At 44.4% G+C, this 24,826-nt stretch overlaps 1 protein-coding gene across 3 annotated transcripts in view; it reads right to left on the reverse strand.

Annotated features, from left to right (window-relative positions):
* The window catches only part of ADCY2 (adenylate cyclase 2), a 527,505-nt gene that overhangs the window by 241,051 nt on the left and 261,628 nt on the right, over nucleotides 1–24,826 (reverse strand). For 2 of the 3 annotated variants that reach the window (XM_049860650.1, XM_049860633.1), the window contains exon 4: nucleotides 24,511–24,660. The exons of the other annotated variant lie outside the window; for it this stretch is intronic. In XM_049860650.1, the coding sequence (XP_049716607.1) occupies nucleotides 24,511–24,660 (150 nt within the window). The remainder of the gene's footprint in view (nucleotides 1–24,510; nucleotides 24,661–24,826) is intronic. 3 annotated transcript variants of the gene reach the window in all.

The raw sequence follows: 24,826 nt of genomic DNA on the forward strand, positions 1-24,826 counted from the left end.
AATAATTTTTGTTCTACTTGCTGTTTTAATTCAAAGTTAAATATTTACATCGTTAGGCGTCTTCAAGTCATTTCTGACTCATAACCACCCTGTGTACAACAGAACGAATGCTGCCCAGACCTGTGCTATCCTCACAATCATTGCTGTGTTTGAGCCCACTGTTGCAGCCACTGAGTCAATCCATCTCGTTGAGGGTCTTCCTCTTTTTTGCTGACCTTCCACTTTACCAAGCATGACGTCCTTCTCTAGGGACTGGTCCCTCCTGACAACATGTCCAAAGTAAGAGATGAAGTCTCATCATCCTCGCTTCTAAGGAGCATTCTGGCTGTACTTCTTCCAGAACAGATTTGTTCATTCTTCTGGCAGTCCATGGTATATTCAATATTCTTCACCAACACCATAATTCAATGACATCAATTCTTCTGCCACCCTTGCCATGCATATGAGGCAATTGAAAAGATCATAGTTTGGTGCACCTTAGTCTTCAAGATGACATCTTTGCTTTTTAACACATTAAAGAGGTCTTTTGCAGCAGATTTGCCTAATGAACGTGTCTTGATCTTGACTGCTGCTTCCGTGGGTGTTCACTGTGAATACAAGTAAAACGAAGTCTTGGACAACTTCAATCTTTTCTCCATTTATCATGATGTTGCTTATTGGTCCAGTTGTGAGGATTTTTGTTTTCTTTATGTTGAGGTGTAATCCATACTGAAGTCCTTGATCTTCATCAGTAAGTGCTTCAAGTCCTCTTTACCTTCAGCAAGCAAGATTGTGCCATCTGCATATTGCAGGGTGTTAATGAGTCTTCCTCCAATCCTGATGCACCATTCTTCTTCATATAGTCCAGCTTCTTGGATTATTTGCTTAGCATACAGATTGAATAAGTATGGTGAAAGGATACAATCCTAACACACACCTTTACTTGCTTTAAACCATGCAGTATCCCCTTGTTCTGTTCAAACAACTGCCTCTTGATCTGTGTACAGGTTCCTTGAGAACACAATTAAGTGGAATTCCCATTCTTTGAAATGTCATCCATAATTTGTTATGATCCACACAGTCAAATGCCTCTGTATAGTCAACAAAACACAGGTAAGCATTTTTCTGGTATTCTTTCCTTTCAGCCAGGATCCATCTGACATCAGCGATGATATCCCTGGTTTGATGTCCTCTTCTGTATCCAGCTTGAATTTCTGGCAGTTCCCTATCAATATACTGCTGCAACTGCTTTTGAATGATCTTCAGCAAAACTTTACTGGGTGTGATATTAATTATATTGTTCCATAATTTTGCATTTGGTTGATCACCTTTCTTGGGAACAGGCATAAATATGGATCTCTTCCAGTCAGTTGGCCAGGTAGCTGTCTTCCAAATTTCTTGGCACAGATGAGTGAGTACTTCCAGTGCTGCATCCATTTGTTGATTACAGACTTAGAAATCATATGGGGGCAGTTTAGTCTGTCTTATAAGATCACTATGAGTCAAAAAAGAATCAATGGCAATAAGTTTTTTTTTTTAATAGATTTGTGCGAATGACATTTTTTGAATCCATGATGCCTGCAAGTCTTTACTTGACCTTCTTCTCTGAATGGTACTTTGACTTGGTGTACAAAAATCTAAGTGCAAAATATTTTTCTTCAGTATTTTTTTTTTTTTAATATTTTGCTTTTGTGTTTTCTAACATCTGGTGGTGTTGATGAGATGTTCAGTGCAAGTCTCATCCCACAGCAGTTAACCTAGTTTCTTCCTCTTTCTAAAAGCATTTAGAATTTCTCTCTGCATCCTTAGCATTGTAAGCAGCATAGCAATGAGTCTGATATGCACATCTGGGGTGTCTGTGGAATAAATAAAGACCCAGGCTCATCTGCCAAGTGCCTTATCATGCTTCATTTTTTTTCCCAGTATAAACAAGTATCTCTAGATCATGACTTAAAAAAAAAGAGAGATAAAGATATTCCTAGAAAGAAGGTGATGCATGTGATTAGAGATTTGTTCACTGGTAACTCGGTGAGATTCAAGAGCCATCTTCCTGCTAAAAGTTATTGATATAAACGTGGGCACCACCTCACTGACAACAAGGCCTGGAGTCCTTTAATGTCCCCAGGTGTGATGGCTTATTTTATGTGTCAACATGGCTAGTGTATGGTTGCCAGTGGTTTTGCCAGACAGTAGATTATACACATGGGCCTCACCAGGTAGAATACGCAGGAATCAAATCGACTACATCTGTGGAAACAGACAATGGAAAAACCCAATATCATCATTCAGAAGGCAGCCAGGGGCTGACTGCAGAACAGACCATCAACTGCTCATATGCAAGTTCAAGTTGAAACTGAAGAAAATTAGAACAATTCAATGAGAGCCGAAGTACGACCTTGCATATAACCCACCTGAATTTAGAGATCATTTCAAGAAGAGATTTGATGTGTTAAACGCTAATGATCGAAGACCAGAGGAGTTGTGGAATGACATCAAGGACACCATACATGAAGAAAGCAAGAGGTCACTGAAAAGACATGAAAGGAAGAAAAGACCAAAATGGATGTAAGGAGAGGCTCTGAAACTTGCTCTTGAATGCTGAGTAGCTAAAGCAGAAGGAAGAAATGATGAAGTAAAAGAACTGAACAGAAGGTTTCAAAGGGCAGCTCGAAAAGACAAAATAAAGTATTATAATGACGTGTGAAAAAACCTGGAGATAGAAAACCAATAGGGAAGAACACACCAGGCATTTCTCAAGCTGAAAGTACAGAAGAAAAAATTCAAGCCTTGAGTTGCAATAGCAAAGGATTCTATGGGAAAAATATTAAATGACGCAGGAAGCATCAAAAGAAGACGGAAGGAATACACCAAGCCATTATACCAAAAAGAGCTGGTCGACATTCAACCATTTCAGGAGGTAGCATATAATCAGGAACCAACAGTATTAAGGAAGAAGTCCAAGCTGCACTGAAGGCACTGGTGAAAAACAAGGCTCCAGGAATCGATGGAATGTCAATTGAGATGTTTCAACAAATGGATGCAGCCCTGGAAATGTTCACTCGTCTATGCCAAGAAATTTGGAAGACAGCTACCTGGCCAACCGACTGGAACAGATCCATATTTATGCCTGTTCCTAAGAAAGGTGATCCAACTGAATTCAAAATTATTGAACAATATCACACGAATTATTGAATATTTGAAATTATTGAATTAACATCACACGCAAGTAAAATTTTGCTGGCAATCATTCAAAAGCACCTGAGGCAGTATGTCAACAGAGAACTGCCATGAATTCAAGCCAAATTCAGAAAAGGACACAGAACCAGGTATATCATTGCTGATGTCAGAAGGATCCTCTTTGAAAGTAAAGAATACCAGAAAGTTGCTTACCTGTGTTTTATTGACTATGCAAAGGCATTTGATTGTGTGGATCATAACAAACTATGGATAACACTGCGAAGAATGGGAATTCCAGAACGCTTAATTCTGCTCATGAGCAACCTGTATACAGATCAAGAGGCAGTTGCTCAAACAGAACAAGGGGATGCTGCATGGTTTAAAGTCAGGAAAGGTATGCATCAAGGTTGTATCCTTTCACTGTACTTATTCAATCTGTATCCTGAGCAAATAATCTTAGAAGCTGGACAATATGAAGAAAAAAGGGGCATCAGGATTGGAGGAAGACTCATTAACAACCTACGTTATGCAGATGACACAACCTTGTTTGCTGAAAGTGAAGAGGGAAATGAAGTACTTAATGATGATCAAAGTTCACAGTCTTCAGTATGGACCACGCCTCAAAATAAAGAAAACAAAAATCCTCACAACTGGACCAGTAAGTAACATCATGATAAATGGAGAAAAGATTGAAGTTGTCAAGGATTTCATTTTACTTAGATCCACAATCAACACTCATGGAAGCGGCAGTCAAGAAATCAAACAACATATTGCATTGGGCATATCTGCTGCGAAAGACCTCTTTAAAGGGTTGAAAAACAAAGGTGTCATCTTGAAGACTAAGGTGCTCCTGACCCAAGCCGTGGTGTTTGGCACGCACGTGAAAGCTAGACAATGAATAAGGAAAGCCGAACAAGAATTGACACCTTTGAACCGTGGTGTTGGCCAAGATTATTGAATATACCATGGACTGCCAAAAGAATGAACGGTTCTATATTGGAAGAAGTACAACCACAATGCTCCTTAGAAGCAAGGATAGCGAGACTGCATCTTACATACTTTTGGATCAGTCCATGGAGAAGGACATCATGCTTGGTAAAGCAGAGGGTCCGCAAAAAAGAGGAAGGCTGTCAATGAGATGGACTGACACAGTGGCTGCAACAATGGGCTAAAGCATAACAATTGTGAGGATGGCACAGGAACACGTGGTGTTTCATTTTGTTGCACATAGGGATTCTATGAGTTGAAACCAACTCGAAAGCACCTAACAAGACCAGCTGCTGTTTTATAATGTCATGTAATCGTCTTCCATAATGTAATGTAATATAAGGGATCGATCAACCAGTTGAAAGAGGAGTTCCTTAGCGTGTGCCTGCCTTCAGACTATAAAATAGATATTTTGGAAAAACTCTCTCTCTCTGGACTCTGCACTCTTTCTGTCGCTTGACCTATGGAATTTGGGATACAAGCCAGCATAATTTGCCAGCCTACTCCCTGATCTACAAATTTGGGGCCTTCCAGTCCCCACAGTTGTGGGAGCTAATCTCTTAAAGTGTATCTCTCTCTCTCTGTCTGTCTAACATCTATCTATCTATCTATCTATCTATCTATCTATCTGTCTGTCTGTCTGTCTGTCTGTCTGTCTATCATATCTATCTATCTATCTGCCTGCCTACCTACCTACCTATCTATCTATCATCTATCTATCTACCTATCATCTAGGTATGTATGTATGTATGTATGTATGTATTTGTCTATCTACCTACCTATCTATATCTACCTACCTGTCTGTCTATCTCACTGGCTCTGTTTCTCCAGAGAACCCTAAGACACCAGCTTTGACCATTTCCTTCTTCCGTTTGCCACTGAAAAACATGCATCGTGGCCTCATGGGCTGCTCCAGATGTTTCTCTTCTGAGGACTTTGAAGATGTGAATCCTGGTTCTCCTCTTACTGCCACTCTTGAAAATTTCCCAGTGAAGCCACTGACACATCGAATGTGCCTCTGTTAGCCTTCCACCTCTGAAATAAAGTGCCAGCTAATTTCTATGGACTTCCCTTGAGTCATTTGGAATTAAAAGAATAATGGTATTTACTGAGCATGTGTACTCTGAATAATAAGAAAATGTATTAGGTATCCAAAACTCTACTGAGAGAAATAATGTTACTATCCCCACTTTACAGATGGTGAAACTGAGGATCGGAACGTTTAAGGACTTTCCCAAGGTCACAAAGGTACCAAGCGGTGTCAAAGGATTCATGTCCGCGGTGGCTCCAGAGTGAAGCTCGTAACCACCACACATCCTGCTCTCAACAGACAATCCAGAGGCCCCCACAAAGGGCACTGCACTGCTGCCCAGACCAGGGTGCTGGCTGGCTCTCAACAAACAATCCAGAGGCCCCCACAAAGGGCACTGCACTGCGGCCCAGACCAGGGTGCTGGACGGCTCGGGCTGCCTGATACAATGTGTGTGGAGGGATGACATGATGCTCCAGGTGGCACGCATTTGAGAGTGAGAGGATGTGATGAAAACCTGAACTAAGGGGGTGGCATTGCAAATGACAAATATAAACTACAATGTGAGGAAAGAATCTACACAACAGAGCAATGGGCTGTATGGGGACTATCTTAGTGTCCTGGGTCTGCCATGACCATATACCACAAAGGAGGTATTTTGCTGTCTCACAGCTCTGGAGGCTGGAAGTCCAAATCAGGGTATCAGCCATGTTGATACCTTCTGAAGGCCCTGAGAAGGAACTGGTCCAGGCCTCTCTCCCAGCTTCTGGTGACTCCCAGCAATCTCTGGCATTCCTCTGCTTCTTGTACAAGCACCTTGTCCTCACCCCACCATGTGTGACTGTCTGTGTCTGTTCCTCCCTTTTATAAGACCACTGAGAAGAGATGAGGATCCACCCTACTCTGGTATGACCTCATTAACTTTACTGATAACAAAAGAAAACCCCCATTTCCAAGCAATGTCACATTCACAGGTATAGGGGTTAGGACTTCCACACGGCTTTTTGGGCGGGGGGGGGGCACAATTCAGTTCGTAACATTGACACAAAGAAGAAAGCAGAGTCAAAGAAGGAAAGAAGGGGGATTTAGAGTGTGGGTGAGAAGGGAAGGGTAGAATCATTAACAGAAACAGGGCAGGGGAGAGAACAATGTGATTTGGGGAAAGATGGGTTTTGGACCTAAGGAGTTTATGGTATCAGTGAAAAATCGGTCAGGAACACAAGGAGACGTGAAGGGCCACAATAGTGGGTTAGGAGTCAATAGCCCAGACTGGAGACTTGAATATGTGAGAGGAGATGAAATTCCAGACCAGCGCAGGTATGGAGAAAAGATGCCCTCGGGCAGAACCCTGAAGGGGTAGGTGTTTTTGGTGGGTGGGAATAGAAAGAACATCAATCGAAGGGTAGGCAGAGAGAATAAACTCAAAGAAGTGGAGGGAGATCCCAGGTGCTGACAGATGAAAGGGACCAAGAAAGGGAGTGTTTTTGTTTTAACCTCCAAGAATTAAAAAAAAACATTCTCCCAAAGGGACAAAAATGTGGGCAACAAAAGGAACACTGCTAAGATCAACGATGAGGAAAGAAAACAGCTTTAAATTTAGCAAGTGTTTTCAGCTGAACAGTGAATTTAAATGGCAGTTGAATAGTGAGGGTAAGAAGTGGGCAAGTATTAACAAAAGGGAAACAAAGAGAATTAACTCATTTTTCCAGAAGTTTAGTGATGAGTACAAGGAAGCAAGAAAAAAGACATTGTAGGATTAAGAAAAGTTACCTTTTTTTCTCATTTTATTTACTTGTAAGAGGAACTGAAATGTTTATAAGCAAGGAAGACTATATCAAAAAAAAAAAAGAAGAAGAAAACATAAAAAAACTCATTGCTGTGGAGTCAATTCCAGCCCTCTGTAACATTACGGGACAGAGCAGGGCTGCATGTATCATTGGGGTGATTTATGGAGCACAGTTCTCTGCCATACATGGGGCTGCCACGAGTCAGGGTCCACTGGATAGCAACTGTTTTCTTTGAGTAAATAATAATTATGACGTTAACACATTGATGGCATATTCTAAAATGCTCATAAGATATATCAGAAACCAGAAAGAAGCCTAACAAATCATACTTAAGAGGAAAAGGAAATACAAATTAGCATAACATTAAAAAAAAAAAACACTAAGTATCAGGAGGCAGGATGAGAGATAACAGATATGGTATCTTGACAATGACAAGTGCAAAGGTCTAAATTTCTCTCTCCAAAGATCAAAGTACCATATTTTTCGAAAATAGTGTGCCCATATAAATAACATGCACACACACATCCAAAAAAAACCAAACCTAGTGCCGTCGAGTTGATTCCGACTCATAGCAACCCTATAGGACAGAGTAGAACTGCCCCATAGAGTTTCCAAGGAGCGCCTGGTGGATTCGAACTGCCAACCCTTTGGTTAGCAGCTGTAGTACTTTACCACTGCACCACCAGAGTTTCCACACACATAGCGCATGGAAATGATGAAATTATGTTTTTTAAAAAGTCCTGGCATAATGTGCCCATGCATATACTGTGCCCGTCCCTTGACATCTCCAGAAGTGAATTTCAGCCTCATTCACCCTCATTCAATAGTCCGAAAATGTTACTTTTGATCACACATGTGTAATAAAGGTATAAACCATAGTCAAGAAGTCATGCAACGAGTTTGGTAGTACTCTGGCAATTGGAAAATAAACAATTGAAACTATACATTTGTTTCTATTAATTTAAGTTGATAATTATCTCTTTATCGCTTTTGAGCCATCAATCAGAACCATGAAGCTACTGAAGCCTGTCCATAAATCACGCGCTGTCAACTGGAAGCATAAACAAAGCCGAGCCAGCCCTGGCATTAACGGCACGAGTAGCTATCCGTGGGAACCTCGAGTCAATCCGCACTGACATAATTATCACAGTCAACTTCCAGCTCTGCCTTTTAATCGGAGGAATAAACAAAGCAAAACTGATGCATGGTCCTCTCTGCTCAACAGCTGAACTCAAAAACCTTATCAGGTCATCGTAAGTGAAACCATTAAGCTATAGGTTCTGCTTATTTCACAGTCTAATTGTGTCTTATTAGTGCCATGTCTTTGATCAGTGATCGTAACTCACCTGAGTCAAACACTTCCGAGCCTATAGCAAGGCCTCTGCTTCTTGTACACCTCAACGTTGAATTTCACCATCTCTTTACGAGAACCAGCCAGTTATCGATTATATTGTGCACATTTTTTTTTTTCAGTTTAAAAACCTAAATCTTAGAATCCCTTAGGATCATGTCAGGAATTAAATGCAAGTCCTACACTGTCATCATGAGCCCCTTCAGTTCTCCTTTGATTGCATTTCCTTTAGGAAAATACCTCCCTTAAATGAAGTTTCCATGAGATCAGTTTTATCCTGGTAACATTAAATCCATTGGACAGAAAAAAAAATTGCAACTGAAGTCAGCAACCTGTAAAAAAACATTAGTATAGCACACTTATGAAAATAACGTGCGGGGGTGTTTTGTGATCTGCAAAAATGTATAACATGCATATTATTTGCATAAAATATGGCAAGTTTATATTTAAAAGCAAAATCAAAATGACATGGCTTAAAAAGGAAAGGTTTGGAGAAGATAGAAAACGCTTCATCACACATACTTTTAAAATGTTTTTTTTTGTATGCATTTATAAAAAAGAACACAAATGGCACTTCCTGTAACCAAGGGAACTAATAGAACTTCCGGGTAGAATCATGCCAGTCCGCAGAATTTTGGAAGCTTTCAACAACACCTGAAGGTGTGCAAATTCAAGGTAGCAAAACAAGATGTGCAGTCTGAAGATGGTAACTGTGTATCCATCCTAAAAACAGCAGTATTAGAACTGATGGAGGATTTATGAAGCGTCTGGTGGGAGATAAACATAACACCTCTACAGTATTCACGTAAAGTGCCTCTAATCAGGTAAAGGCATTTAAAGGCTGATACAGTTTTCACAAGAGCACTGTCACAGGTGAACTCTGTCTCCCAAAAGATATGCTGAAGTCCTAACCCCGGTGAACAGGACCTCGTTTGGAAACTGGTTCTTTCTTTGCAGCTGTGACCAGTTAACATGAGATCACATGCAGCAGGGTGGTCCTAATCCCTTCTGAGTGGGATTATAAAGAGGAGAACAGACACGGAGATTCATCTGGTGTGGGGTGGGGAGTAGGGGGACGCCACATAAAGATGTGTCTATAAGCCAAGGAAAACCAAGCGGTGCCTGGGGCTACAGAAGCTGAGAGGGACAAGGAAGGATCTTGCCCCAGAGCAGAGAGAGACAGCATAGCCCTGTAGATGCCCTGAATTTGGACGTCTGTCCTCCAGAACTGCGGGAAAATAAATTCTTGTTCTTTAAGGCCACACAGTGTTTGGTATTTTGTTGCAGCAGTCCTAGGAAGCTAAGAAAAGCACTTTTTTTTTTTTCCATTTGTCACTGTGTCAACTCTGGCAGAGTAGACACAGGGTTTTCAAGATTGTAACCTTCCAGACACAGATTGCCAGGCCTGTCTTCTGTGGCACCTCTGGTGGGTTCAAACCACCAACCATTGGGTTAGTAGTCAAGCACTTAACCATTTTCACCACCCAGGGACTCCAAAGGCATACACTAAAACCTAATAAAAATTCAAAATAAACTTATAAACATTTTGTGAGAATTCTGTAGAGAAAACCCTGAAAACCTGCTGCTTGATTTAATGGTATTTTTTCCTAACAGAGAACCACCTTGTTTCTGTATGGGAAAGCTAAGGAATTTACTTGGGAACCTGACAAAAGGGTCCCACAGTCTATGCAGAAAAAATAAACAGGCGAAAAATTAATCACGTGATTGGCTTGTAGCTGTACCTTTGCGTTACATCAAATCAAAGAAACTCAAACCAAAAAAACAAAATAAAAGGAAGAACAGTGGTATTGCACAAGCTATAGGAAGTAGTGCAAAATACCGCCATTAAAACCTCAAAGCTATCGGGACAGGGGCATAGAGACAAATCTACAAATAAAATAGATGGTTCAATTTGATCTAAATAGTTAAACAAAAAAATTAAAATGAGGAGATGCCATCATATGGTAGAGAACAGAAGGATAACTCGTCAGCAAGATTAACACCAAACAAAGATGCAAGTTCTCATGTGTACTATGATTGCCCATGCTATCCTTTAACTTTAAACTTGGAGTTCTGGGTCACTCCTGTGTTTCTGATCTTTTTCTAAAAACTCCAGTTTTAGTACAACCTAGAATCGACAGTTCACAGAACCCACCAGTCTCAGGACAGATGCAAGCAGCAAGCCCTTTGAACAACAGTCATGACAAATGGCCTGATCACCCTGTCATGGATTGAATTGTGTGCTACCCCCCAAAATGTATTCAAATCTTAACCCCTGTATCTGTGGGTATGATTCAGTTTGAAAATAGGAGGTTTTCTTTTGTTAGTAAGGCCATACCAGTGGAAGGTGGTTTCTAAACCTAACCACTTCTGAGATACAGCAAGACCAGTCTAGACATGGAGACACACAGGGACAAGACAGATGCCAAAGAAAGCAAGGAACTCCTGGTCTACTGACAAGACCCTCCCCTGAAAGCCACTGAATTTTGACTTCTCTCCTCCAGAACTGTGAAGAAAATATAATTTTGTTCTTTAAAGCCACTCGTGCCGTTTTTGTTATGGTGGCACTAGGCAGATGATGTACCCCACATGAGGGCCTCTCAAGGGCGTCAGGCTGCCAAGGGGTGTGCCAATTCCCTGCTTCCTGAGAGCCTAAGCACCCTCCCCCCACCCCAGCCAAAAAAGGGAGGGACATGCACTCCAGAGCTGGGTCCTGGCTTTTGGCTCATCTGCTGTCAAGGACAAGGGGTGGCTATGAAGACATGAACTGCATTCCCAACCATACGAACTGAAAACCTGGCCACACACTGTTTTACAATTTGATCGTGTGATTAAATCAGTTAGCCTTGGGCAGATGGCCTTCCGTAATGCAATGTGATGCAGCTCCATCAATCAGCCCTTTGTAGTCACACCAGTGTTGGGTGGGTCCTACACCTAATCACTTCTGAGTTATACAGACAGCAGCAGAGATACAGAGACATACACAGGGGAAAAAAGATGCCACAGGAGGCCTGCCAAAGAACTCGGGAATACCTGGGACTGCCAGCAAGGAAGGAATTGGCACAGCCAAGACTATGATTTGGACTTTTAGCCTCCTGAACTGTGAGAAAACAAATTTCTGTTCTTTAAAACAACATACATGGTAGCACTTTACTGTCAAATTCTTCATCTCTCAATTGGTGCCCCAGTGAAAAACAACTGGGCAGGGCAAATACAGAAGTCTCAAGTGTCAGAAAGCAGGTTTTCTGAGTGGTCTCAGCTGGACAACTGGACTAGGGTGATTTCTTTAGACTTAGGAGACACTGGGCCCACCACCCTCCATTCTCCAGATAAAGACATTATGAGGTGAAATGATTAACTCTTCGTTCTGCAGAGAAAACACCCACAAGACACCCGAAAACGAGTATTTTTCTCTTCTTTGCATGATGGTATTCCCGATTTGGGCTGCTCTAGTTCATTCTCGTACTGCTCATTTCTCAGGCAAAACACTTAAAATAAAACCATGATGTCAACAAAGGCAGAAGACAGCAGCTATAACTTACATGGGAAATGAAAGGAATATTTTTCAAAAATACTGAGGAAAGCATAGAAAAAGCAAACTGTATTTAAAGACAAGTTTTAAACTTTTTTTTCCATTATTCATCAGCAACTTTGAGAGAGCTGCCAACTCTTGCTCCTATGGAATTTGTCACATTTTATATTCATTTCGAGCAGCTGATGAAGCATTTTGCTCTTTAATGAAAGGCTTTTCCTCTGTTTTTCAATCAGGCACTGAAAATCCTACTCACAACATCTCAGAAGTCCCACTCACTTGAAAGTGCTGCATCTTAGGAGCCCAGATAGAATCCTCAGGATTGGCCTGCCCCTTTCTAAAAGGTCGAATCTGTTGACATTCGCTTCTGCGTACTGTCCCATCCTTTGGAACCCCTACTCCAAAACACTCCTCTAAACACTTATTCCCCCCTCAACGTGTTAATAAAATTCACCAGCAAAGAACTGAAATAGTAATTATGTTAAGTACTGTTCTCATCAATGTCAAAATCTAACACTGTTTTAAAAATTCGTTACCCTGCAAACTGTCCTCACAATTGTGTCCCTGAGCCAGCCTCGTGTGTTAATAAAGCCTCGTTAAAATGCAGGTCCTCCGGCAGATAGAGGTGAGGTTAACAGGCTGGTATGATCTCAAGCTTGCAGCTCTTCTCTGAAATAGAAACTGCGTCATTCCTATTACACAAAAGAAACCCTTTATCTTGACTTCCTACTGGGAAGATATTGATCACTTCTCTGAAAACGAGGCTAAAATAACTCAACTTTAGAGAATACTTGAGCAAAAATTACAATAGAAACTACTGGGGAGAGGAATTCAGAGACCAGGAAATGTAAAACCTTTGGTGTTTATTTTTTGAAGTTTTAACGTGATCCGTATTGCTTTAAGGAGCCCTGGCGGTTCAGTACTTAAAAGCTTAGCTGCTAACCAAAAGATTACAACCTAGGAAACCCTACGGGGCCATTCTACCCTGCCCTATAGGGATGAGTCAGAATCCACTTGATGACAACTGGTTTTAATGCTTGTGGTGGGTTAATTACTTTTGTGTGTGGCCTTTTTTTGTGTGTGGTCTTGTAACTCCCACCCAGGTGACTGGGTGGGACTGTGATAGGGTAATTGTCACTCAGTAAGGGTTGCTATGAGTCGGAATCGACTCGATGGCACTGGGTTTGGTTTTTTTTTTTGGTAAGGGAATTGGTTAGTTTTGCCTTAAAAGAGAGCCAATTCCAGAGCAGAGAGAAGGATCCTTCCATCACTGAGAAAGAACACCCAGGAGTGGAGAGCGCGTTCTTTGGACCCGTGATCCCTCCTCTAAGAAGCTCCTGGAAGCAGCAGACCGAGAGACACACAGAGAGAGCTGTAACCATGAAGACAGTGAGAAGCGATGGCAGGAGAGACCTGACAGCAGAGACCCGGCAGCAGGACACAGCGTGGAGGGCTTCCCAGCCCACGGAGAAAGAATAGTGAGGGCCTTTGGGAGAGGCCTCGGGCCGGGGAGAGCCCTCGGGCCGGGGAGAGCCCTCGGGCCGGGGAGAGCCCTCGGGCCGGGGAGAGCCCTCGGGCCGGGGAGAGCCGTGTCTGCAAGCATGGCTGGGCAGAAGCTATCCTGGTGGAAGAACTTTGCCCTGAGTGCTCCTCAGCCATAACTAACTTGCTGCTTCCCTAATGAAACCCTAGTGGCATGGTGGTTAAGTGCTATGGCTGCTAACCAAAGGGTCGGCAGTTCGAATCCACCAGGTGCTCCTTGGAAACTCTATGGGGCAGTTCTACTCTGTCCTATAGGGTCGCTATGAGTCGAAATCGACTCCACGGCACTGGGTTTGGTTTTCGGTGTTTTGGCTTCCCTAACAAACACTGTAATTGTGAGTATAGTCTGTAATTTCTGTGTGGCCACTGCAATTAATTATTGAACTCGACAGAGAAGTAGAGTGCCGTGGGAGGGACAGTTGGTGTCAGAGTTGGTAAAGATGGTGGAGAAAGGAGGCTTGTCTGGCCTCTGCCTCACGGGAGTCAGCCCTGTGCTGGTGACCGTGGTTCTCCTCCCCCCTTGTGGGGTTGGAGGAGATCAGACACTGCCCCACACCACTTTGATGCTGTTGCTTTGGCAAATGATAAAGTGAGTCTCATCACAGGCAGACACGTCTAATAGTGCCTGGGCTCGGTGAGAACCATCATAAAGTGTTTGCAGGTTACATTTAACCAGCACAGAATTCAGAAGAGATAGAGCGAGACGCATTGGCTCTCCATGAGTCAGAATGAACTCCACAGCAACTATCAAGGAAAGAGTGAGGCACTTAAGAGTGGAGACTCAGGATGGTGCGAGGCCATTAGGGACTGTGAGGGTGGCTATGGACCATGAGGCGGGCGCAGTGTTGCTGGGTGTTATGGGCCATGAGGCGTGCACAGTGTTGCTGGATGTTATGGACTATGAGGCGTGCTCAGTGTTGCTGGGTGTTATGGGCCATGAGGCGTACACAGTGTTGCTGGGTGTTATGGACCATGAGGTGTGCTCAGTGTTGCTGGGTGTTATGGGCCATGAGGCGTGCACAGTGTTGCTGGGTGTTATGGGCCATGAGGCGTGCTCAGTGTTGCTGGGTGTTATGGGCCATGAGGCGTACACAGTGTTGCTGGGTGTTATGGACCATGAGGCGTGCTCAGCGTTGCTGGGTGTTATGGACCATGAGGCGTGCTCAGTGTTGCTGGGTGTTATGGACCATGAGGCGTGTGCAGTGTTGCTGGGTGTTATGGACCATGAGGCGTGCGCAGTGTTGCTGTGTGTTATGCACCATGAGGCGTCCGCAGTGCTGCTGTGTGTTATGGACCATGAGGCGTGCACAGCGTTGCTGGGTGTTATGGGCCATGAGGCGTGCACAGCGTTGCTGGGTGTTATGGGCCATGAGGCGTGCTCAGCGTTGCTGGGTGTTATGGACCATGAGGCGTGCTCAGCGTTGCTGGGTGTTATGGACCATGAGGCGTGCTCAGCGTTGCTGGGTGTTATGGACCATGAGGCGTGCTCAGCGTTGCTGGGTGTTATGGACCATGAGGCGTGTGCAGTGTTGCTGGGTGTTATGGACCATGAGGCGTGCTCAGTGCTGCTGTGTGTTATGCACCATGAGGCGTCCGCAGTGCTGCTGTGTGTTATGGACCATGAGGCGTGCACAGCGTTGCTGGGTGTTATGGGCCATGAGGCGTGCACAGCGTTGCTGGGTGTTATGGGCCATGAGGCGTGCGCAGTGTTGCTGGGTGTTATGGACCATGAGGCGTCCGCAGTGCTGCTGTGTGTTATGGACCATGAGGCGTGCACAGCGTTGCTGGGTGTTATGGGCCATGAGGCGTGCTCAGCGTTGCTGGGTGTTATGGGCCATGAGGCGTGCACAGTGTTGCTGGGTGTTATGGACCATGAGGCGTCCGCAGTGCTGCTGTGTGTTTTGGACCATGAGGCGTCCGCAGCGTTGCTGGGTATTATGGGCCATGAGGCGTCCGCAGTGCTGCTGTGTGTTATGGACCACGAGGTGTGCGCAGCGTTGCTGGGTGTTATGGACCACGAGGCGTCCGCAGTGCTGCCGTGTGTTATGGACCATGAGGCGTGCGCAGTGTTGCCGGGTGTTATGGGCCATGAGGCGTGCGCGGTGTTGCTGGGTGTTATGGACCATGAGGCGTGTGTGGTGTTGCTGGGTGTGGTTTTAGCATTGTACATAATGTTGCTGTTGATATCTTGCCCAGTCCTGCACCACATTCATGACTGTGTGCTCGAGTCCATTGTTGCAGCTGCTGTGTGCTTTGAGTGCCTTCCAACCTAGGAGCTCATCTTCCAGCACTATATCAGACAGTATTCTGCTGTGATCCACAGGGCTTCCACTGGCTAATTTTTGGAAGTAGATCGCCAGGTCCTTCTTCCTAGTCTTGGTCTGGAAGCTCTGCTGAAACCTGTCCACCATGGGTGATGCTGCTGGTATTCGAAACACTGATGGCATAGCTTCCAGCCTCATAGCAACATGCAAGCCACCCCTGTTCAGCAAACTGCCAGACCGATAACACTGTCAGACTGATTACTCTAGGTATATTATACGGTTCATCACAGAGGGAGAGGGCACAAGTAAGCTGGTGCAGGGGATATCGATGACGTTTGTCAGACAGTGTTTGCAGAGTGTGTGTTCACTCCCTCTCTATCCATGCAGGTCATTGTACTGGGTTCTAGGAACATAAAGACGAGTAGCAAAATAAAAGACAGCTCTTGCCACCAAGGGATTCACAGTCTGGTTTCAGGGTGGCAAGAATGGGTCCAGGCAGCCTGCTAGAGGGAAATGGACCCTGAAGCATTTTGTCTTCTGGTAAATTCTCAAGTGGCTGCCAAGATGGCTTCTGGATCCTGAGCCTTGGTGGTCAGCAGGTATGCAGACGGGCAGGGCCGGAGAAGGAGCCTGGGCTAAGGCTCCTTCACACACTGGACCCCTCTCGTGCCAGGCGTGTGTTTTGTGCTTCATTCTAAGGCACATTTCTTCCTCCGGCTATTGCTTCCTGTCTCAGATTGAGAAAAAGTCAACACCACTCACCAAACCTTTTCTCTGGGTTGGGGCAGTCATCTCCATCAGAACCGAGATGCCCCCATGGCCCGCTGAGCCTTAGATTCCAGCAGAGCTCATTTGGTGGTCAGTGATAACAAGGCTCATGTGTTTAGTCTATGCTACCTGTTCAAAAAATGAAGTCTTTATTTCCAACAGGTCCTGGTACACAGAGGCCAGAAAGGTGCCCAGAACAGGTCTGCAAACGCCAAGGAAAATTGGACAGTGAGGCCAGATGTCATTCCCAGGGTTCCTGTCACTTGGAAGGGGTCCGCCACCACAGCAGGAGTTGTGGTACAGGAGAGAGAAAGCTTGTCTGCCCGCAGCTGCGTTCTTACGTAGCCTAAGGCGATGGCCAAGCTGTTGCCCACTGCTGTTTTGCTTTTGTTTGGACTCCAGTAATTCCACTGCCTAAGTGATTTTTATCTTCATGTGGAACGCCTAGCTTTGCTTTTTTTCATTCTTATAAAGAAGGTACGCTGTTAGTAAGGAGCCCTGGTGTCCCAATCATTAAGTGCTCGGTTGCTAACCAACAGGTTGGCAGTTCAAATCCCCAGCTGCTCCATGAGAGAAAGACCTGGAGGTCTGCTTCTATAAAGATTACAGCCTAGAAAACCCGATGTGGCAGTTCTACACTGTTACACGGGGTCACTAAGAGTTGAAATCAATGCAACAGCGCCCAACAACCAACGCTTTTAGTAAAACTGCCCAACCTTGAAAATTCTAAGCTCTGGGTATCTATCCCCCTAGGAATATGGTTATAATGGCCTACCCATTCACGTGTGCTGATTTTCTGCTAAGAAAAAATTATTTTTTTAATATTTAATCTGATATTTAACATTTAATATATTTATATATAATACTTATAAATATAAATAACATTTTATAAATATAAAACAGTATTTATATAAATATACGGAAACCCTAGTGGCATAGTGGTTAAGTGCTATGGCTGCTAACCAAAGGGTCGGCAGTTCAAATATGCCAGGCGCTCCTTGGAAACTCTATGGGGCAGTTCTACTCTGTCCTGTAGGGTTGCTATGACTCGGAATTGACTGGACGGGACTGGGATTGGTTTGTTTAGATAAATATATTTAATATATTCCTAAAAAATAGTTAATACTAGTAGAGGCTTGAGTTTCTGTCCTATGCCATTAATTATTTTACCAATTTTCCAGTCAAATTTGATCTCCATTCATGGTTTCCATGTTGTTATTATTAGTTGCCTATTTTAAAATGTCTCCCTGCTATTCATAAGGTTTTCACTGGCCAATGTTTTTTAGAAGTAGACTGCCAAATCCTTCTTCCTAGCTTGTCTTAGTCTGGAAGCTCTGTTGAAAACTGTCCACCATGGGTGGACCCTGCTGGTTTTAGAAATACCAGTAGCATAGCTTTCAACATCACAGTAACATGGAGCTCAGCACAACACAACACACTGACGGATGAGTGGTAGTTTTGAAATATTTAAAAATAACTTTTTCATTATTTCTACCTCGGTTAAAACCTTTCGAGTAGCGATTACCAGAGAATGAGATAGCACTTACAACTACAGCTGTAATTTTTTAATAAATGTTTAATCCAGGAATGCAGCTGCCTTTCTAGAAAAATCAATCAGCCCCACTGCCCGCCCCTTCCCGAGTCTCAACAAACAATTCAGAAAGCAGCAAAGACACAGTGGGGAAAGCATACCATGGTGGAAACCATTAGTGGGCAGTTTAAAATGTACAGCCAGAGATACCAAATACAGATGCTGGTACGGGTTAAAATATTTCCCCAACATACATGTTGGAATCCTAACTCCTGTCCCTGTGGATGTGATCCCATTTGGTAATAGGGGATCACTTTTCTTGTGTTGAGACCATATTAGTGCAGGGTGTGGTTTAAATCTAATCATTTTTTATGTATAAAAACAGCAGATTAGCACAGAGAAAAGGGGAGCAACAGGGAGAAGTCAGATGACAAGGGAGGCAGAAGTATCTACAAGTCCAGAACCTCCAAGGACTGCTGGCTACTAGAAGCCGAAATAGACAAGGACCTCCTTCTAGAGCCATACTCTGAATTCAGGCTTCTAGCCTCCTAGACTGTGAGAAAATAAACTTCTGTTCTCTAAAGCCCCCACTTGTGGTATTTCTGTTATAGCAGCACTAGGAGACTTAGACAGATATGTAATACGGCGTAACACATTGGGATGGTCACTTACAATGCAGGCCTGCTCAGGCCAGGGTAGAAGCTGATTTCTGTTGCTTAATGCTACTGCTTGAGGGTTCAATGGCCAGGCCAGCTACTGACCACTTTCTTACCAGGATGTCATTTACATGCTGGATAGACGGTTTTAGAGCTGGCCAGGGACTAAGCCATGATATTCTCAGTCCCCTCATATGCATGTGAAAGCTGGAGAATGAATAAGGAAGACCAAAGGGGAACTCATGCCTATGAATTATGGTGTTGGCAAAGAATATTGAATATACCATGGACTACCAGAAGAACCAAAAAATCTGTCTGGGAAGAAGTACAGTCAGATTGCTCCTGAGAAGCAAGGGGGTGAAACTTCGTCTCATGTACTTTGGACATGTTATCAGGAGGGACCAGTCATTGGAGAAGGACATTATGCTTGGTAAAGCACGCAGTCATCGAAAAAGAGGAAGACCCTCAATGAGATGGATTGACACAGTGGCTGTAGCAATGGGCTCAAACAAAGCAATGATTGTGAGGATGGCACAGGACTGGGCAGTGTTTCCTTCTGTTGTATATGGGGTCACTATGGGTCACAGCCAACTGGACAGCACCTGACAACAATAACAACAACCTATTAAGCACCATGCGTTTCACGCTGGGGATGTGGCTACTTGCTTCGGTTCTCATTTTACCCCTTTTGAAAAGGAACAAATAATTAGCAGCATGAATCAAAAACAACTTCTAGAACACCTTACCTAAGAACGTGATGAAACAACGTGTACGATGCACTCAGTAACGCCGTAATGTTACCTGCAATCACACTGGCATGAAGATGGATCTGTTAACCTGTCCATCCAGCCGTGGACATGCAGGCCCACTCAGGTGCTCCACTGAAGGCTGCAGCGTAAAAAAAACTTTGCATCTAAGGAAAACCTCAAAGTCTCCTGAACTCACTAAACCCCCACACTAGGGAGAAAAATCCAGGGAAACACAGGGTCCCAGTGGCTCGCTTAACTACTACGTTGTATAAGAACATGCAGGCTGTCCTGTCTAATCCCAGGGTGGTTGCAGGTTAGGGTAGACCAGACAATTCTCTGAATTACACCAAAACAAAGACAACACATAAATTGTCGTTATTTGCCATTGAGTTGATTCCAACTCATGGCGACCTCACGTACAACAGAATGAAAGGTCGCCAGGTCCTGTGCCATCTTCATGGTTGTTGAAACTTTTGTGACCACTGTGCGTTTTGAGCGCCTTCCGGCCTAGGGACCTTATCTTCCAGCACTTATCAGACAATGTTCTGTTGTGCTCCACAGGGTTTTCACCGGCTGGTTTTGAGAAGTAGATCACTAGGCCTTTCTTCCTAGTCTGTCCTAGTCTGGAAGCTCTGCTGAAAACTGTCCATCATGGGTGGCCCTGCTGGTATTTGAAATACTGGGGGCATAGTTTCTAGCATCACACAGCAACACATGAGCCACCACAGAACAACAGACCGACAGACGGGTGGTCCACATAAGTTAACGAGGGTTTATTTTCTTTACATAAAAATTCACAGCAGGTTTGTCCTCCCACAGAAGCCACATTTATTTCCACCGCTGAGGCAGTGAGGAAGGACAGCACTTGTTTTGCTGGGAGGCTGGCTGCCATCCACTCCTGAGAGTCTATTCCATATTCCAGGTCTGACAAAGAAGCTTCTGTGCACAGTCAGGGTGCTGTAGAGATGGTTTTTACTGCAGGATGTAAACTCAGGACAAAAGTCACAACTCACGGAGAACATACTCATCCCTGAGGATAGCCTCAGCCCCAACGCAACGCGTGACTTTTCCTACCTAGCAGAAAAATAACACTGTCTATAGTTTACACATGAGGGCACATTTAGGGCAAGAACTAAACTCAGAATCTCTCTGCCAACGTTTTTCATTCCCTCCTCCCCTAAAACCTCAGGGTACAAATAGCCACTTCATTCAAACATTTTTTTTTTCATTTCTAGAAATTCATGTTATTTGCATAGAGGGAAAACATCACAAAATTGGAAACAAAGAAAGGACAGTGCTGAGCAGTTCTGAGATGCTCTCAGCACCCCTAGACAACCCCCGATAATGTATCCTGGGCTCTGGAGGGGCCGCTGCCGAGGCTCACTGGTCCCTTGCACTGCCCCTGAGGATGAAGGGCAGCAGACACAAACTGCTAAGTAGCTACGCAATAGCATTCAAAACACTGAGTAACTGTTCAGCAACCACTCAAGATGTGGTCCCCGGGGGTGCAAACAGTTCAGTGCTGGACTACTAGTTGAAAGGTTGGTGGTTTGAACCCACCCAGAGGCACCTCAGAAGACAGCCCTGGCGATCTTCTTCCAAGAGGTCACAGCCTTAAAAAACCTGTGGAGCAGTTCTACTCTGCACCCACGGGGTGCCCTGAGTCGGACTTGACTCCACGGTAACCGCAAAAACAACCATTCAAGACGGCAGTCTCCCAACCATTAGGGGTGTCAACTTGCTCTGAGGCAGCTGCTGACACGTAACATTAAATAGGACAGTATTTCCTTTATCTTACCAATGGCTGAAACCAAGTGCACTGTGGCTGCTCTCCGCGTGTTCCCTGCCCCGGAATATAGCACATTAAAGGACATCACTCTTGTTGATGGTGACTGTGGATGAAGAAAATGCAGTGTGTGGGGAGCGGTGGGCAGGAAGGACATGTGGAAGCCCCGAACCCTGACAAGCTGAATTTGGCCTGCGGCCCCACCTGGCACCATGTTTTGGGGACTGCTCCCCTCTGTGAAGCCCACATACACGGCCACTGGCCAGTTCTTCTCTGTCTCTCTAAAGCCATCATGTTATACCACCTTGATGTTTTCAAGAGAATTTCTCATTCCCATTTAATTACATACTGGTCTGAAAAAAAAATTTTATTCCAATTTTAGGAACATATTTTCTAAACAAGAAAAGTAGTGTTTTTTGTGACTAGAATTGGAAGTTGGCTCCCCAACTTTTTGTGGCAAATTACTTTTGACATGTCATATTATATTTTATTATAAAACCCGCTGCCGTCAAGTCGATTCCGACTCATAGTAGAACTGCCACACAGAGTTTCCAAGGAGGGCCTGGTGGATTCGAACTGCCAACCTTTTAGTTAGCAGCCATAGCACTTACCCGCTACGTCACCAGGGTTTCTGTATTTTATTATAGATTCTTACTATACCAGAATGCTCCTCAGAAGCAAGGGCGGCAAGACTTTGGCTTGCTTACTTTGGTCATGTCATCAGGAAGAGCAATCACTTCCTGGTAAGGTTAGCGAAAACGAGGGAAACCATTTAGCAAGGTGGGTTGACACAATAGCCTCAACAACAGCCTTGAACATACCAGTGATCATGAAGATGGCACAGGGAGGCGGGGGAGGGGAACCGTTTTGTTCCGTTGTGCATAAGGTCAGAGCTGACGTGTTGGCAACTAACACACAACAGCAATGTAACTTCTTATTTCCCTTTTGCCTTATGAAAGATCATTCGTTCCTTTTAAAAAAAAAAAAAAATAGTAAGTGCACGCCTGTGTAATATCTCCCATGATGTTCCCACCCTGGTCTAGCTGATGAGCTATGTAAGGACAAAGTGTGGCATGAGTGACCCGGTGAACCCCACAGCTCTAGTGACAAAGATGTTTTTGGCTGTTCAAGGTCTCTTCAGAGAAATATGAAGTGCAGATGACGTCAGTAGCGGGACTTAGGACTTTTGTCAAAGTTGGTACTATAAATATGAGGTTATGTAACCTGTCTTCTTGGAATTCCGTTTCCCCAGCCTTGTTGCCATTTGGAAGTGGATTCTGGAGGTGACGGAGAAAAGAACTAAAATGACTGTCAGGACTAAGCTGATCCAGTGTTTACTGTTTGAGAAAAGGAAGCCATCTATCTCAAAACTGCTGAACTCTATATAGCACATAGACTATAAGTTCTGTTTGTTGAAACTATAGAATTTTCTAAAACCCACATTTAAAACATTTAAAACATAGCTGAACATGAAGTATATGAAAAGATGCTGGATAACAGACCCCACCGAACAACTGGTTTTGTCTCTTAATATTGACTCTAGAGTTCGATATACATATAGGCCAAGGAATTAAACACCAGTTACTGAATATCTTTGTTGCCCCTCTAAATGCATTTTTAAAAAGACAAACCACTAAATTTGCTAATCATACCAGTGAGAAAGCAATATTCACAGCCATACCCCAGTGCCTAGAATCATGCCTGAACTAGCTGCTTCATAAATATTTGTTGACTCAATGAACAAACACCCCTGTTTTCAAAAAGGAATTTGATATTATTCATTATTCCATGCAAAAACAAAAGTTTAGTTCCAAAATTAAAAGGGTGCGGTTTGCTTCTACCATCATCATATATTTTGATGCAATTCTATGGGACACACTAATCCGATACAATTTAAGGATCGGTAGTATAATAACAAACAGTAAACACACTCTAGCTGCCAAATGCTGGTAATGGCACAGGTATGATGACGAGCGGTTGAGGAGTGGAGTACAGTGTTCACAGAGAACAGACCGGGCTCCTGGTGACAAATAAAACCTACCCATGAAAAAGAAAACCATTTCAATGGATATCCTGCCATCCCCTGAAGCTAAGGATGTCCAACACGGGACCCCTTCGTGGGTGGATTTCCCTTCAGAGTGTAACCGCTTGCCCTGCTAGCCCCACCCCTGATGACACTGCCCAGCTTTGTCTCCCCACACAGTCTACTCATCTTCATGCCTTGTTTTTCTGTGACTTTTCATCACAATCTATGCATTTCTCCGATGTACATTTCTACGCCTCATCCTAGGGCTGCCCCCACCATCCACAATGACAAGGTCCTTCTAGACCTGTCTCCCTGACTCCAGTCAGCCTGCTCAGAAATGACTGTGATCACCTCCTCCTTTGTGAACAGCAGTGTTATGGACTGAATTGTGTCCCCCCCAAATCTGTGTCAACTTGGTGAGGTCCTGATTCCCAGTATTGTGTGGTTGTCCTCCATTTTGTGATTGATGTAACTTTCCTGTGTGTCATAAGTCCTAACCTCTGCCTGTGGGTAACGAGACAAGATTAGATTATGTTAAAGAGCATTAGGGTAGAATGTAACACCCTTACTCAGGTCACAGCCCTGATCCAATGTAAAGGGAGTTTCCCTGGGGTGTGGCCTGCAACACCTTTTATCTTGTAAGAGACAAAAGGAAAGAGAAGTGAGCAGAGGACTGGGTACTTTGTACCAGCAGGAAAGTAGCACCAGGAGCAGAGCATGTTCTTTAGACCCAGGATCCCTGCACCTGAGACACTCCTAGGCCAGGGAAGATCTTCTCCCAGAGCCAACAGAGAGAGAAAGCCTTCCCCTGGAGGAGGCCTGAATTTGGACTTGTGGCCTACTAGACTGTGAGGGAGTAACTTCTGTTTGTTAAGCCCATCGCTTGTGGTATTTCTGTTACAGCAGCACTAGATGACTAAGACGGGCGGGTACTGTACGAAGGGCCGAGAAGGCACAGAGCGGGGGGACTCCCGTCTCAGCTGGGGCAAGCTGTCACACCAACGCTGTCACAGAGAAATAAACGTGCTTTCGCAGAAACCGAGTGTTCCCATCAAGTGCTGTTATGTGAATCCCCAGCCACATACTGACGGTGGATGTGGCATCTACATGGGGGGTCCTGGGGTCCTGCTCTGAAGGACCCAGTGGGCGGATGCCATCCTGCTCTTGTGTTTGTGACGCCACCCCTCCCCCCAGGAACAGAGCCCAGCTGGGCATGGGGAGTCCACACCCCTGCTTTCCTTCTGACACCAGGCAGGAATGAGCTGCAAACTTAACATGGGCAGTCACGACGCCACCTCTAATCATGCCCCAGGCCGTGGGAAATGGGATCGAACATGTACGTTACCTGCTGACGTTTTTCAAACTCCAACTTGATGCGGGACTTGATGCAATTACACGTGTCCTGATAGGTCTGCTGCAGAGCCAGCTCCATGAGATGCTTGTGGTAGGCGCCCGCCAGGTTCCCGCAGATGAAAATGATCACGTTGGCCAGTATCTGAAGGGACAGAGAGAGCCGACGGCAGGGTGAGTGCCTCTACCACAGCAGGAAAACACTTATTCGCAGCGGTCTTCCAAGATGGGGCTCTGCAGGAGTTTAATTTTATTTGTTTTCATGCTAACATTTTTACTCACTTAACGAAAGCAGCTACCTTTTTAGAGGT

This window comes from Elephas maximus, chromosome 2 (assembly GCF_024166365.1).
Source record: "Elephas maximus indicus isolate mEleMax1 chromosome 2, mEleMax1 primary haplotype, whole genome shotgun sequence".
NCBI lineage: Eukaryota > Metazoa > Chordata > Mammalia > Proboscidea > Elephantidae > Elephas > Elephas maximus.